Source organism: Hyperolius riggenbachi, chromosome 7 (assembly GCF_040937935.1).
Source record: "Hyperolius riggenbachi isolate aHypRig1 chromosome 7, aHypRig1.pri, whole genome shotgun sequence".
Lineage (NCBI taxonomy): Eukaryota > Metazoa > Chordata > Amphibia > Anura > Hyperoliidae > Hyperolius > Hyperolius riggenbachi.
Genome location: NC_090652.1, coordinates 74,608,429 through 74,623,955, shown reverse-complemented (window position 1 = coordinate 74,623,955; position 15,527 = coordinate 74,608,429). Strand labels below are relative to the sequence as shown.

General features: G+C 43.3%; 1 protein-coding gene across 3 annotated transcripts in view; it reads right to left on the bottom strand.

Annotated features, from left to right (window-relative positions):
• Positions 1 to 15,527, bottom strand: part of RUSF1 (RUS family member 1) — a 55,881-nt gene that overhangs the window by 40,057 nt on the left and 297 nt on the right. Inside the window, exons 1-3 of one of the 3 annotated variants that reach the window (XM_068244134.1) lie at positions 15,439 to 15,525; positions 3,616 to 3,786; positions 1,723 to 1,800 (exon numbers count right to left, since the gene is read on the bottom strand). In XM_068244134.1, coding sequence (XP_068100235.1) covers positions 1,723 to 1,800; positions 3,616 to 3,777 — 240 coding nt within the window. In that variant the 5' untranslated portion in view covers positions 3,778 to 3,786; positions 15,439 to 15,525. Of the gene's footprint in view, positions 1 to 1,722; positions 1,801 to 3,615; positions 3,787 to 15,438; positions 15,526 to 15,527 lie in introns of those variants that run through there. The other 2 variants (XM_068244135.1, XM_068244133.1) reach the window with 2 other exon arrangements.

Below are 15,527 nucleotides of genomic sequence, written 5' to 3'. Positions count from 1 at the left end.
AGTGTAGGGTTATCAGGGAGGATGTGGGGAGGTGTGGCATTATCAGGGAGAATGTGGACAGGTGTGGCATGATCAGGGAGAATGTGGACGGTGTGGCATGATCAGGGAGGATGTGGTAAAGTGCTGGGTTATCAGGGAGGATGTGGGGAGGTGTGGCATTATCAGGGAGGATGTGGGGAGGTGTGGCATGATCAGGGAGGATGTGGGGAGGTGTGGCATGATCAGGGAGGATGTGGGGAGGTGTGGCATGATCAGGGAGGATGTGGGGAGGTGTGGCATGATCAGGGAGGATGTGGACGGTGTGGCATGATCAGGGAGGATGTGGTAAAGTGCTGGGTTATCAGGGAGGATGTGGGGAGGTGTGGCATTATCAGGGAGGATGTGGTAACGTGTGGGGTTCTCAGGGAGGATGTGGTAACGTGTGGGGTTATCAGGGAGGATGTGGTAACGTGTGGGGTTATCAGGAGGATGTGGGGAGGTGTGGCATTATCAGGGAGGATGTGGTAACGTGTGGGGTTATCAGGAGGATGTGGTAACGTGTGGGGTTATCAGGGAGGATGTGGTAACGTGTGGGGTTATCAGGAGGATGTGGGGAGGTGTGGCATTATCAGGGAGGATGTGGTAACGTGTGGGGTTATCAGGGAGGATGTGGTATTGTGTGGGGTTATCAGGAGGATGTGGGGAGGTGTGGCATTATCAGGGAGGATGTGGTAACGTGTGGGGTTATCAGGAGGATGTGGTAAATTGTGGAGTTATCAGGAGGATGTAGGGAGGTGTGGCATTATCAGGGAGGATGTGGTAATGTGTGGGGTTATCAGGAGGATGTGAGGAGGTGTGGCATTATCAGGAGGATGTGGGGAGATGTGGCATTATCAGGGAGGATGTGGTAACATGTTGGGTTATCAGGAGGATGTGGGGAGGTGTGGCATTATCAGGGAGGATGTGGTAACGTGTGGAGTTTTCAGAATGGGATGTGGGAAGGTGTGGTGTTATCAGGGAGGATGTGGCAACGTGTGGGGTTATCAGGAGGATATGGGGAGGTGTGGCATTATCAGGGAGGATGTGGTAACGTGTGGGGTTATCAGGAGGATATGGGAAGGTGTAGGGTCATCAGGATGGGATGCCTTTATTCAATTCACTTTTTCCCCTAAGTTTTCTCCTAGGAGATAATTTTCCATCTTCCATTTAAAATAACTTTTCAGCACTCTTTAATTAAAAAAGTAGGTGGGAAAGTACTGTCACAATTATTCTGAGCATTTTCTTGCTAGCAGGTGGCTTAAAAGGCATTTTATTAATAAGGTATCACCTAGGAGAAAACACGGGATAAAAAGGGAATTGAATAAAGGCCAGGATGTGGTAAGGTACTGAGTTATCAAGGAGTATGTGGGAAGGTGTGGCTTTATCAGGGATGATGTGGTAAAGTGAAAGTGTGGAGTTATCAGGGAGGATGCGGTAAAGTGTAGGGTTATCAGGGAAGATGCTGTACGGTATGGACTATCAGGGATGATGTGGTAAAGTGTGGAGTTATCAGGGAGGATGTGGTAAAGTGTAGGTTTATCAGGGATGATGTGGTAAAGTGTGGTGTTAACAGGGAGGATGTGGTAAGGTATGTGGTAAAGTATAGGGCTTTCCAGGAGGTTAGTAGAAGGTATTGGACAATTACTGTGAAGGAAAGTTTGATAAACGGAACATGGTAGCTCCTGTACAGTGAGTGCTCATTACCTGGATTGTGTCCCACAGCTGATATTGCAGGTAGTCATCACTCACACTGTCTGGATATCCATGCGGGAGGAACACAGACTACAAGAGAGTAGAGTTGTGAGAAGAGCCCATAGCGCTCCCTTCTGGCAACATGTGAGCCGACCAGCTTTATTCTCCTACATCGCCCAGTTCTACCCTCTACTTTCCCATCATACCCCACTAATGATTTCCTGGCGGCTGTGCTACTGTACAAGACATGAAGATACCAGCAGGCACTGCAGTGTGACAACTACATGGAATGACTAGGGGCCGAGACAAAACGAAGCCAGGCTGGATGAATAGTACACTTTTAAAAAGGTAAAAGTGGAACACAATAAAGACATTAAAAATATGATCTCAAACTGGGGTAGGATATAGACCAGGTAATGTCTGTTGTGGCAATAAAGCTGGTCATACACATCAGAAACCCTTCCTATAACCATATAATGCTGTATATTTGTATATGCAGCCCTGCCCTCCCAATGATGCCTAGCCTAGGCTGTTTAGCCAGTGTTCTCCCCAGCTTCTTTTAGCCGGGTTCTCCACCCAGCTAATTTTGGTGAGCACCCGGATGTCGGCTCACCTCAACCTCCTCCTATGCTGTAAGCAGAGTTGCAGCAGCCCTGCATTGTCAACCCACCCTCCCCCTGGCACCCCACCTGGCTACTGTTTTATGCCACCTGGCTGGAAAAAAAATTCTGTGGAGAGGCCAGCGGTTTAGCTATGCAGAATTCTCGTCCCACTGCATTCTGGGAGACCAGGCATTATTTTCACTGGCTTAGGAATTCTAAAAAACAAACGTTCCGCAGAGCTGCACAGGACAGCACTAAAGAGGTCACCACCTGTGATATACAGTATACACACCGCCAGCATAATGTGTGTTCTAGCCACTGAATACACACATGTCTACCTTATCACGTCACATTTCGTCTCGGGTGAACTTTAAGTATTTTTATGGTTTATCTTTCTTGCCTCCTAAAGTCACATTGTATACTTTTTTAAAAAAAGAAATACAATTACCGTATATTCTGGCGTATAAGACGACCCCCCAACTTTTTCAGTTAAAATATAGAGTTTGGGATATACTCGCCGTATAAAACTACCCCTCTTCCAATGCACACCAAATAAAAATTTAAAAAACATCATATACTGGTGCTATGTATGAACAGATACTGGTGCTGTGCTGTATGTGGTACCCAGTATATAACAGTATATAGGCGATTGACTGGTTTAATTGGTCAACTCTCCCTTCTCTACCCGTTTATCAGAGCGGTATGGAAGAATGGATTGCGCTGTGCCCATAAAACACGCCTCTTTCACCCTTCTTGCCCGCCCTTTTATCCTATTTACCTCCTTCTCTGCCTCTCCGATCTCACACGTGTGCTTGCACCGCTTCACTACTGTCCTCAGCAGCGAGATCTGACAATCGGTAACAGGATAGGGCGTACCACCCGGCATCAATGACACCTGGCGTATAAGACGACCCCTGACTTTTCAGATGATTTTCAAGGGTTAAAAAGTAGTCTTATACGCCAGAATATACAGTATTTGTTTGCAATGTAGCCATCCTTGATTTGGGGACTGCTTTCCTGCTTTGAGTTATTATCCATTTGATCTGCAGGATATCTGTTTCTTCAATGGCAAAAAGAGGAACAATTGACCAATTTTGGGCCGAAATTGGTCAATTGGTGAGTGCATTCATACTTTACCTGAGCACTGACACCCTCCGTGGTGTCCATCCATCTTCCGTTTCCTTTATTTGTGCCTCACATGCTGCCAGTGTATAGCAATAACCTTTTCTTCCTAGGTGATTCTTGACCTTTGCCCCAGAAACCCCAGTATTCCCCCACAGTAATGAAATCAAGGTGCTCTCACCACCAAGCAGTCTTTTAGGGATCGGTAGTTACTGCTTGCAGATTCTCGGTCACAGAAGATCCGACCATTCTCATCCTGCTGATACTTGCAAATGTCTCCAGTGCCATAACGCTCTATGCATACCACAGTCCTCTCCGCAGATAGCTTCTCCCGTTGTGACATCACTGCGACCTTCCAAGAAGAGGTGAAGTCAGAACATTGCCAAAGTGAAATATTCACCTGGTCAACTGCACTGCCTATATATATATATATATATATATATATATATATACATATATATACATATATACATGGATACAGTGTTCTCCCCAGGCTCTTTTAGCCAAGTGCTCCACCCGGCTAGTTTTGGCCAGCACCCGGCTGTTATCTGTTCACCTCCTCCTAAGCTGTAAGCAGAGTTGTGCACAGATGCACCAACCCTGCATTCTCTCATCACACCCCACCCGGCTACTTTTTCATGCCACCCGGCTGGAAAAATTTTCTGGGGAGAACACTGTATATATATATATATATATATATATATATATAGATAGGATAGTTTTCTTTATTTTCATGACTATGAACATTGTAGATTCACACTGAAGGCATCCAAACTATGAATTAACACATAACCAAAAAGTGTGAAACAACTGAAAATATGTCATATTCTAGGTTCTTCAAAGTAGCCACCTTTTGCTTTGATTACTGCTTTGCACACTCTTGGCATTCTTTTGATGAGCTTCACCTGAAATGGTCTTCCAACAGTCTTGAAGGAGTTCCCAGAGACGCTTAGCACTTGTTGGTCCTTTTGCCTTCACTCTGCGGTCCAGCTCACCCCAAACCATCTCGATTGGGTTCAGGTCTGGTGACTGTGGAGGTCAGGTCATCTGGCGCAGCACCCTATCACTCTCCTTCCTGGTCAAATAGCATTTACACAGCCTGGAGGTGTGTTTGGGGTCAATGGCCTCAATTCACTAAGCATATCTCCTGTCTTTAATAACTCTTCTAGTTATCACCATGGTGATAAGGCATGTAGTATTCTGGAAACATTTTACCTCAGGCAAATCTAAAGTTAACTCTTCTATCTTTAACCTCCTGGGCGATAATCCCGAGCTGAGCTCGGGGTATATCGCGCAGGAGGATTTCTCAGGCCCTGGTGGGCCGATTTGCATAATTTTTTTTTGTTAATCGCAGCTAGCACTTTGCTAGCTGCGTGTAACTTCCGATCGCCGCCGCTCGCTGGCGATCCGCCGTGCCGCGCAGCCCCCCCCCCCCCCCCCGACCCCTTGCGCAGCCTGGCCAATCAGTGCCAGGGAGCGCTGAGGGGTGGATCGTGACTCCCTCTGACGTCACAACGTCCATGACCGGGGAAGCCCAGCAGGAAATCCCGTTCTGAACGGGATTTCCTGCTTACTCTTAACGCCGAAGGCGATCGGAGTGGGTGGGGGGATGCCGCTGCGCAGCGGCTATCATGTAGCGAGCCCGGGGGTCGCTACATGATTTAAAAAAGAAAAAAATTTTAAAAAAAAGTGCTGCGCCCCCTCATGGGCGATGCAATTGTATCGCCCAGAGGGTTAAGTTAACTCTTCAATCCTTAAAATAACTCCAAAGTTAAAGACAGGCTGTTTATTAACTGCATGTGAAAATAACTACAGAGGAGGTAAATTAACTACAGAGGAGGTAAATTAACTACAGAGGAGGTAACTTAAGGAATGAAGAGATAAAATAACTCTCTCACTGTGTAGAGGTAGGTTATCTCTTGCCTTATTATCTCCAGCATGATCTTAGTGAATTGAGGCCATTGTCCTGTTGAAAAATAAATGATGGTCCAACTAAACGCAAACCCGATGGAATAGCATGCCGCTGCAAGATGCTGTGGTAGCCATGCTGGTTCAGTATGCCTTCAATTTTGAATAAAACCCCAACCGTGTCACCAACAAAGCACCCCCACACCATAACACCTCCTCCTCCATGCTTCACAGTGGGAACCAGCCATGTAGAGTCCATCCGTTCACCTTTTCTGCCTTGCACAAAGACACAGTGGTTGGAACCAAAGATCTCAAATTTGGACTCATCAGACCAAAGCACAGATTTCCACTGGTCTGATGCCTATTCCTTGTGTTCTTTAGCCTAAACAAGTCTCTTCTGCTTGTTGCCAGTCCTTAGCAGTGGGTTACTAGCAGATATTCTACCATGAAGGCCTGATTCACACAGTCTCCTCTTAACAGTTGTTCTAGAGATGTGTCTGCTGCTACAACTCTGTGTGGCATTGACCTGGTCTCTAATCTGAGCTGCTGTTAACCTGCGCTTTCTGAGGCTGGTGACTCGGATGAACTTATCCTCTGCAGCAGAGGTGACTCTTGGTCTTTCTTTCCTGGGGCGGTCCGCATGTGAGCCAGTTTCTTTGTAGCATTTGATGGTTTTTGAGACTGCACTTGGGGACACTTTCAAAGTTTTCACAATTTTTCGGATTGACTGACCTTCATTTCTTAAAGGGAACCTAAACTCAAAAAAAACCCCATGAGTTTCACTTACCTGGGGCATCTACCAGCCCCCTGCAGCCATCCTGTGCCCTCGCAGTCACTCATGGCTCCTCTGGTCCCCCGCTGCCAGCTAGTTTTGTTTTTGCCAACTAGGAGTCGGCCGGCCACCATTACACATTCCCGCTGGTACAGAAAGCTATCGCGGACATTAACAAGTACATTTTTATGCGTTACAGGTGTCATGCGTACATTTTTACACATTGCACCCGTAACGCGTAAAAATGTACTTAATGTCCGCGATAGCTTTCTGCACCAGCGGGAAAGCGTAAAAAGGTACGCATGGTGGCCAGACTCCCAGTAGATACCCCAGGTAATTGAAACTCATGGGTTTTTTCTTAGTTAAGGTTCCCTTTAAAAGTAATGATGGCCCCTCGTTTTTCTTTTTTTAGCTGCTTTTTTCTTGCCATAATACAAATTCTAACAGTCTATTCAGTAGGACTATCAGCTGTGTATCCACCTGACGTCTCCACAACGCAACTGATGGTCCCAACCCCATTTATAAGGCAAGAAATCCCACTTATTAAACCTCACAGAGCACACCTGTGAAGTGAAAACCATTTCAGGTGACTACCTCTTGAAGCTCATCAAGAGAATGCCAAGAGTGTGCAAAGCAGTAATCAAAGCAAAAGGTGGTTACTTTGAAGAACCTAGAATATGGCATATTTTCAGTTGTTTCACACTTTTTGGTTATGTACTATACTTCCAAATGTGTTAATTCATAGTTTGGATGCCTTCAGTGTGAATCTACAATGTTCATAGTCATGAAAATAAAGAAAACTCTTTAAATGAGAAGGTGTGTTCAAACTTTTGGTCTGTACTGTATATATATATAGGTAATATATTAGATCTAACACGCGCTTCAGGTATAAAACTAGATTCCTCTTTATTTTCCGTTCTTTGTTAAAAATCCACAAAAAAGGTAAAAGTAAAATATCAATAGGATAAACAAACAACCCTATAAAAAATCCTGATCCTCCAAGCCCATTCATTCATATACATTCAAAACACATATATAGAAGGGCCCTTCTATCACAACCTTACTTGTCAATTCGTGTAAGGAAAAGACGTGTTAGGGATATTCCAAAGTGTATTGATAAAAGGGGATCTAGAGGGAGAGTCTAAAAAATATTGGTAGATCTCCAGATGTCCTAATAGGGAGCCCGTTCTGTTCCCAGCCAACGTCTGTTTCCAAGGCTTATAAAATTATGCTGTTCCTCCAATTAGAAAAAAGGAAAAATTCCCACTTACAGTTCTGCAGTAGGTCTATCAAATCGAAGGATGGGTCTAGTAAATTTCAAGATGTACTCCTTCTTATAGGTCTCACCACCACAAACTAAAGGTCCGTCTTGATGGTGAGCCGTCTCCTCGCTGCTCTCCACGCCGTGTAGTTGAGGTGCGCATACGTCACTTCCGTGTGTAAAGACTCACGGGTCCGCTCGTCGCACTTCCTTCTGGCTGGTTGCAGTCTCTCTGGCTAATGTGGGTGACGTCACCGCTAAAAGATCCGTTGAACCTCTGCTTACAGGCAGCCGCTGCGCGCTATCACGGCTTGTCTGTAGTCCACGATCTTTGCCAAAAGATAATGAAAGATAATGAAACCTCTACGCGTTTCTGCCAATTAGCGTTGGCTTTCTTCAGGAGGGTTTACTCTGAGTCATCTGAGGCTAGCAACGTCCATCCTTCTTTTATAGTATCCATTTATCATTCCTTCCTTCCCCTTAATCGGATTATAGGTCATAGTTCGAAGGGTGCCCTATTACAGATGTATCATTTCCTTGTATTATTCATCAAGCAGGTAGCAGCATCCCGTTTTGCTTGATTCAATACTCAATCAATCAATTAATACTCGATACAAATAAAATAAAAATAAAAGGATAGTAAAAACACAATTAAGTATGAACATTCACTCTCACCACTCATGAATATCTCTCAACACCCCTTCCTCCCACATAGAGGATCAGTTATCGATCTCAGCGTTTGATATATCCACACTATAGGATAAAATATACTTGAGTACGTAGAGAGTATAAGGTAGGCGTGACCCAACAGTAATACCCCCCTCCCCACATATGTTCAACCACCCCAGTCTTCAAAGGTGATTTTGATATCAACCGGAGTCATTTAAAGAATGCGAACAGCTCCATCTCACTGTTAAGTCCCTTGGGGATAAGGGTGTCCAGTTGAAAGATCCATTTGGACTCGCTCCTGGACATTTTCTGTATGTAATCCCCTCCCCTTGTATTCCGTTGTACAATTTCTAGACCAAAAAATATGGTCCCCCTAATCCTCCCACCATGTTGTTCCTTATAATGCTTTGATAGGGGGTGCACCTCATTCTTTTTCTCAATATTATTAAAATGTTCCCCTATCCTCCTCAAAAGTGATCTTTTAGTTCTCCCAACGTACCTTTTATGGCAGGGGCACTGGATGCAGTAAATGACCCCACAAGTAGTACAAGTCATGGAGTCCTTGATTCTATATTTCACTGCATCCGGTGCCTCAATTTCCATTACTCTACCCGGATTATCAGTCCTTCTACAATTCAGACACATCCCACATCGGACAAATCCTGCTCTACCCCTATCAATTCCATGGTTTCCCCCTTTATTAACTTCATTTGCCGCTGTTGCTATCGAGAGTCCCAAATTGGGTGCCCTCTTAAAAATAACCTGTGGGGTACCAGGTAATTTCTCACCCAAAATCTTGTCCTCCCTCAATACATCCCAATGCTTTCGAATTATGTTTACTACTTTATTGGATTGGGATGAATATTGTAGGACAACACTGAGATCTTTCTCATCCCATTCCCGTTTAGTCCTCGGGCCTAATAGGCCACCACGGTCCTTGTGTCTAATATCCTGTCGGGACTTAATGACACCTTCCTCTGGATAGCCCTTCTCCAGGAAGCGGTCCACGAGTCCCTCCGCCTCTCGATCATAGTCATCCAAGTTCGTACAGTTGCGGCGGAGTCTCGTGAACTGCCCCCTGGGGATGTTGTTGAGCCACTGTGGGAGGTGGCAACTAGTGTATAGAATATAGCTATTCACATCCACTGATTTGTGGAATGTCCTTGTATTAAGGGACTTGTTCTCCACATACAACTCCAGGTCCAAAAAATTTACGTGTGACTTATTAATATCTGCCGTGAGTTTTATTCTCCAGTCATTAGTGTTGAGGTCCTCAATAAACTTCTCCAAGGATAGGGTATCCCCCTTCCATATCATCAACACGTCGTCGATGAAACGACGCCAGAGGACCAGGCTCGCACCCGGGCCACATTCCCCATAAACATGGCTCTCCTCCCAATATGACATAAATAGATTTGCATAGGCCGGTGCGAACCTGGTCCTCATCGCCGTCCCACCGACCTGCAGATACCAACTGTCATCAAACTGGAAATAATTGTGCTCCAATATGAACCGGATTGATCTTAATATGAACTCCCTCTGTACTACATCGATTGTAACATCTTGATCCAAATAGAAACTGACAGCCTCCAATCCCCTTTCATGGTCAATTATCGTATATAAGGATGTCACATCCAGAGTGCACATTATAAAGCCATCCTCCCACTGTAAACCTCCCAAGGCATTCAGTATGTGTTTGGTATCCTCAATATAGGCTTTTGTATTTTTCACTGATTTCTGCAAAAAAGTGTCCACATATCTTGATTATCTTTTGGCAAAGATCGTGGACTACAGACAAGCCGTGATAGCGCGCAGCGGCTGCCTGTAAGCAGAGGTTCAACGGATCTTTTAGCGGTGACGTCACCCACATTAGCCAGAGAGACTGCAACCAGCCAGAAGGAAGTGCGACGAGCGGACCCGTGAGTCTTTACACACGGAAGTGACGTATGCGCACCTCAACTACACGGCGTGGAGAGCAGCGAGGAGACGGCTCACCATCAAGACGGACCTTTAGTTTGTGGTGGTGAGACCTATAAGAAGGAGTACATCTTGAAATTTACTAGACCCATCCTTCGATTTGATAGACCTACTGCAGAACTGTAAGTGGGAATTTTTGCCTTTTTTCTAATTGGAGGAACAGCATAATTTTATAAGCCTTGGAAACAGACGTTGGCTGGGAACAGAACGGGCTCCCTATTAGGACATCTGGAGATCTACCAATATTTTTTAGACTCTCCCTCTAGATCCCCTTTTATCATTACACTTTGGAATATCCCTAACACGTCTTTTCCTTACACGAATTGACAAGTAAGGTTGTGATAGAAGGGCCCTTCTATATATGTGTTTTGAATGTATATGAATGAATCAGGATTTTTTATAGGGTTGTTTGTTTATCCTATTGATATTTTACTTTTACCTTTTTTGTGGATTTTTAACAAAGAACGGAAAATAAAGAGGAATCTAGTTTTATACCTAAAGCGCGTGTTAGATCTAATATATTACCTTGACTTATTACTGTGAGGGTGCTAGGGATCCCTCAACTAACAACGCAGCTCACTCTTATATGTATATACATATATATATATAAGAAACTCTAGCGCCGGGTAGCATATATAAATTGTATATATATATATATATATATATATATATATATATATATATATATATATATATATAGATAGATACGTAGATAGATAGATAGATAGATAGATAGATAGATAGATAGATAGATAGATAGAGAGAGATAGTGGTGTGAAGAACGATTTGCCCCCTTCCTGATTTCTTATTCTTTTGCATGCTTGTCACAATTAAATGTTTCTTGCTCATCAAAAACCGTTAACTATTAGTCAAAGATAATATCATTGAACACAAAATGCAGTTTTAAATGATGGTTTTTATTATTTAGTGAGGAAAAAAAACAACTCAAAACCTACATGGCCCTGTGTGAAAAAGAAATTGCCCCCTGAACCTCATAACTGGTTGGGCCACCCTTAGCAGCAATAACTGCAATCAAGCGTTTGCGATAACTTGCAACGAGTCTTTTACAGCGCTCTGGAGGAATTTTGGCCCACTCATCTTTGCAGAATTGTTGTAATTCAGCTTAATTTGAGGATTTTCTAGCATGAACCACCTTTTTAAGGTCATGCCACAACATCTCAATAGGATTCAGGTCAGGACTTTGACTAGGCCACTCCAAAGTCTTCATTTTGTTGTTCTTACGCCATTCAGAGGTGGATTTGCTGGTGTGTTTTGGGTCATTGTCCTGCTGCAGCACCCAAGATCGCTTCAGCTTGAGTTGACAAACAGATGGCCGGACATTCTCCTTCAGAATTTTTTGGTAGACAGTAGAATTCATGATTCCATCTATCACAGCAAGCCTTCCAGGTCCTGAAGCAGCAAAACAACCCCAGACCATCACACTACCGCCACCATATTTTACTGTTGGTATGATGTTCTTTTGCTGAAATGCTGTGTTACTTCTACGCCAGATGTAACGGCACACGCACCTTCCAAAAAGTTCAACTTTTGTCTCGTCGGTCCACAAGGTATTTTCTCAAAAGTCTTGGCAATCATTGAGATGTTTTTTTAGCAAAATTGAGAGGAGCCTTAATGTTCTTTTTGCTTGAAAGTGGTTTGCGCCTTGGATATCTGCCATGCAGGCCGATTTTGCCCAGTCTCTTTTTTATGGTGGAGTCATGAACACTGACCTTAATTGAGGCAAGTGAGGCCTGCAGTTCTTTAGATGTTGTACTGGGGTCTTTTGTGGCTTCTCAGATGAGTTTTCTCTGCTCTCTTGGGGTAATTTTGGTTGGCCGGCCACTCCTGGGAAGGTTCATCACTGTTCCATGTTTTTGCCATTTGTGGATAATGGCTCTCACTGTGGTTTGCTGGAGTCCCAAAGCTTTAGAAATGGCTTTATAACCTTTACCAGACTGATAGATCTCAATTACAGTACTTTTGTTCTCATTTGTTCCTGAATTTCTTTGGATCTTGGCATGATGTCTAGCATTTGAGGTGCTTTTGGTCTACTTCTCTGTGTCAGATAGCTCCTATTTAAGTGATTTCTTGATTGAAACAGGTGTGGCAGTAATCAGGCCTGGGGGTAACTACAGAAATTGATCTCAGGTGTGATAAACCACAGTTAAGTAAATTTTTTAACAAGGGGGGCAATCACTTTTTCACACAGTGCCATGTAGATTTTGAGTTTTTTTTCTCACTAAATAATAAAAACCATCATTTAAAACTGCATTTTGTGTTCAATGATGTTATCTTTGACTAATAGTTAAAGGTTTTTGATGAGCAGAAACAATTATATTATATTTATATTGAATTGGTTGTGTAGTCAGGATAATTACTAGAACATTAGTAGCAAAGAAAATATTCTCATATTTTTATTTTCAGTTATATAGTGTTTTTTATAACATTGCATCATTCTCGAATATTTGCAGTTTACACACTATTCAGCAGTCTAAATGATTTTACAGAGCATGCACCTTGTCGCTAGCAGGCTGTTTACCTTTGTGCTGCCTGTCACTGCCGCTCCCCCGCCTCCTCTATAGTGCCGCTCCCCGCCTGCGTCCCTTCCTTCCAATCAGCTTACAGAGACGGAGAAGAAAGGGACGCAGGCGGGGAGCGACGCTATAGAGGAGGCGGGAGAGCAGCGGTGACAGGCAGCACAAAGGTAAACAGCCAGCTAGCGACAAGCTGCATGTCACTGGCACGGCGGTTTTTTTTCTGGGGGACAGCAGAGAGCAAGGGGGGGCCTGGGGGGCACAGTACAGACACAGAGACTGGTGATAGTATGCAGAACCAGCTTCTGTGTCCTAATAGCATTCTTAAAACCCACCTCAGGTTCTCTTTAACTCTTCCTGTACTGGAAACAATATTAGACTTGTGTCTCTGCTCCTAATGTTTTATTTCTCAGCTGTTCTACACATTATAAATCATTCTATAACATTTTTTTTTTCGCTTCAGTGTCGCTTTAAAGTGTAACGGTCGGGCATAAAATCAAAAATCAATTCTTTATTTTTATCTGGTAAAAAAGTAATAAGGATGCTAACCGGGCAATCCAAAAGTTAAAATCACTATTACTTTTCTTGTTGATAAATGATCATTCTCCAGTTTACCTGACTCTTATTTGGTACACACAAAAGGAAGTTGCAGGGCATGCTGGGTTGTCCTTTTTTGCTTCTCTACTTCCTCTCAGACTTACGGTAACTAATGCAGCCTAATTGGCTGAAGCCTCTTTCCCTCCTGTTTTCCCCTCCCACGCCTCTGTTCCTCTCTGATTGGCCAATATTTTTCAAGCTGAGACAATGCACTTTCCATAGTGAAGGACGGGCTATGCATACATCAGGCAGAGGAGAGTAAGGGAGGAAATGACATCAGGACTGGACAGTTAAAATGGGAAATGCTGAGAAGGATTTTCTCTTTTTTTTACTGTAGAAAAATCACTAAAATTAAAACATGGACAGTGCAATACATATGTTATGTAAGTAGAGCAAGTATTTATCTACTTATATATGTGTTGTTTTTTTTCTGAGATAGTATATCTGACAGCTCCTCTTTAAAAACCACAGCAATTTTCACATATCATGCTCCTACCATTCATTTGCCAACAACATTATCGCTACTTATCACACTGGAATTTCTATATATTGTTTTTTGCCAGAAATTAGGCTTCTTTGGGTGGTACGTTTTGCTATTTTATTTTATATGCATTTTAGGGGAATACTATATATACACACACATATACCCCTGATCCGCATGTGAAGTTTAGAGGCGTATATAGCAAGGCAGGTCATTTTGGTGCGCGTTCTTTCTCACGCAGGGCCTGACCTGGGCACCACTATAGATATAATGTTATTATGTCTATGGCCATGCTGCAGTGTAATGTGGGTGCTGCCGATGGGCGGACCAGAAATTATTTCTTCCTCCGAGGTGCTACGACTACCTGGAATTTCATTTGGCTCACCCTGCGCCAAAGTGAACCAGTGGCGAAATAGAATGCCGTATATAAACGTACCAACTATCCAGAACTGGTTAAGGTACACTATGCTTTCTGTGCTGTTGTCATTGTTCTATTTACATGAAAACCGCAGGATTTGCATTTTGTGAAGTTCTCCATGACCTCGCCACACAGCATTTCTGCTCAGCAGCAATGAAATGACTTGCAGAGCAATAAGGCTTTACCAGGGAATTGTCACTGCGCCACTGAGAATACCACCAAAGGAAACAGCCACGAAGCCAGGAAACAGCCAAGAGATATTCTGCTGTTTCTTCTGCATACCCTACTCTGTACTTTCTGCACATATACCATCTCCTGTACTCTTCTATGCTGTGCACCTCCCATATACTGCATACCAGTGTATATGGTGTACGTACATATCCAGACCAGCGCGCACACACACACACGAGAAGTAGTAGACGGCACCCAGAGATTTGGTAAGTCACGTCTGCTGTGCAAAGTTCTGCACGGGGGAGGTTTGTGTCCACCACTAATCCCTGGACTATAAGCTCAAATAGCCAGGAGTCTTTCTCCTGTCATATCTCAGTTATCGCAGTATGTGCTGGGTGATGCATTTGTGAGTACTTAGCGCAAACATAAGCATTATGTGTACAACGTATTACCCTTGTCTGTTCATATGACTTGTCTGTAAATCATCTGTAGGGCACCACAAATATATAGATTAGTAATAATGGGGGAAGGGGGGAGGGCTGAGAATCGCCTTGGCACACAGGGGATACCTCTACTACACTGCTTTGCTGAGAGATCTCCCTATATACTATATGTAACTTATTGCAAGACATTATAGATACAAGCGCTGGATCCCCAGTTCGAATCTTAACCACTGACTATCTGCAAGGAGTTAGTATGTTGTCTGAGTCTCAGGAAGCTCCTGTTTCCTCTCACATCCCACAAACATACAGAAAAGTTAATTGCCTTCCTCTAAAATTGGCCCTAACTAAGCTCCATACACTACCCGATACATACATAGACATAGGACTATGGTAGGGATTAGAAAGTGAGCCTCTCTGAGGGACCGTTATGTTGCAAGACAATATACTGTGCACAGTGCTGTAGAAGAAGTTGGCGCTATATAAATACTAAATAATAATAATAATATTATTAATATGTATTGTGTCCTTGATTATGCATGTGACATGTCTATAACAATTTATCTAAACAGCACCAAGGGATATATAGATCAGGAATAATATAGTAGGAAGATCCTGAGTAGTTTCCCTCCTCTACACTGCCCTGCTGATAGATCTGTACTCTATGTACAGTTATATGCTGAACACATGAGGCTGCACATCAAAGGCTTCCTCTACACTAAGAGATCTGTAAATGAAATATTATCGTGTTTGCATATATTTATAAGAATACTAACACTTTTATAAATATATCATATAATAACTTAGATATAAAATATCCTCTTCCATGACTCTATGATGTCTGGTTGTATAGCAGGTACAGATA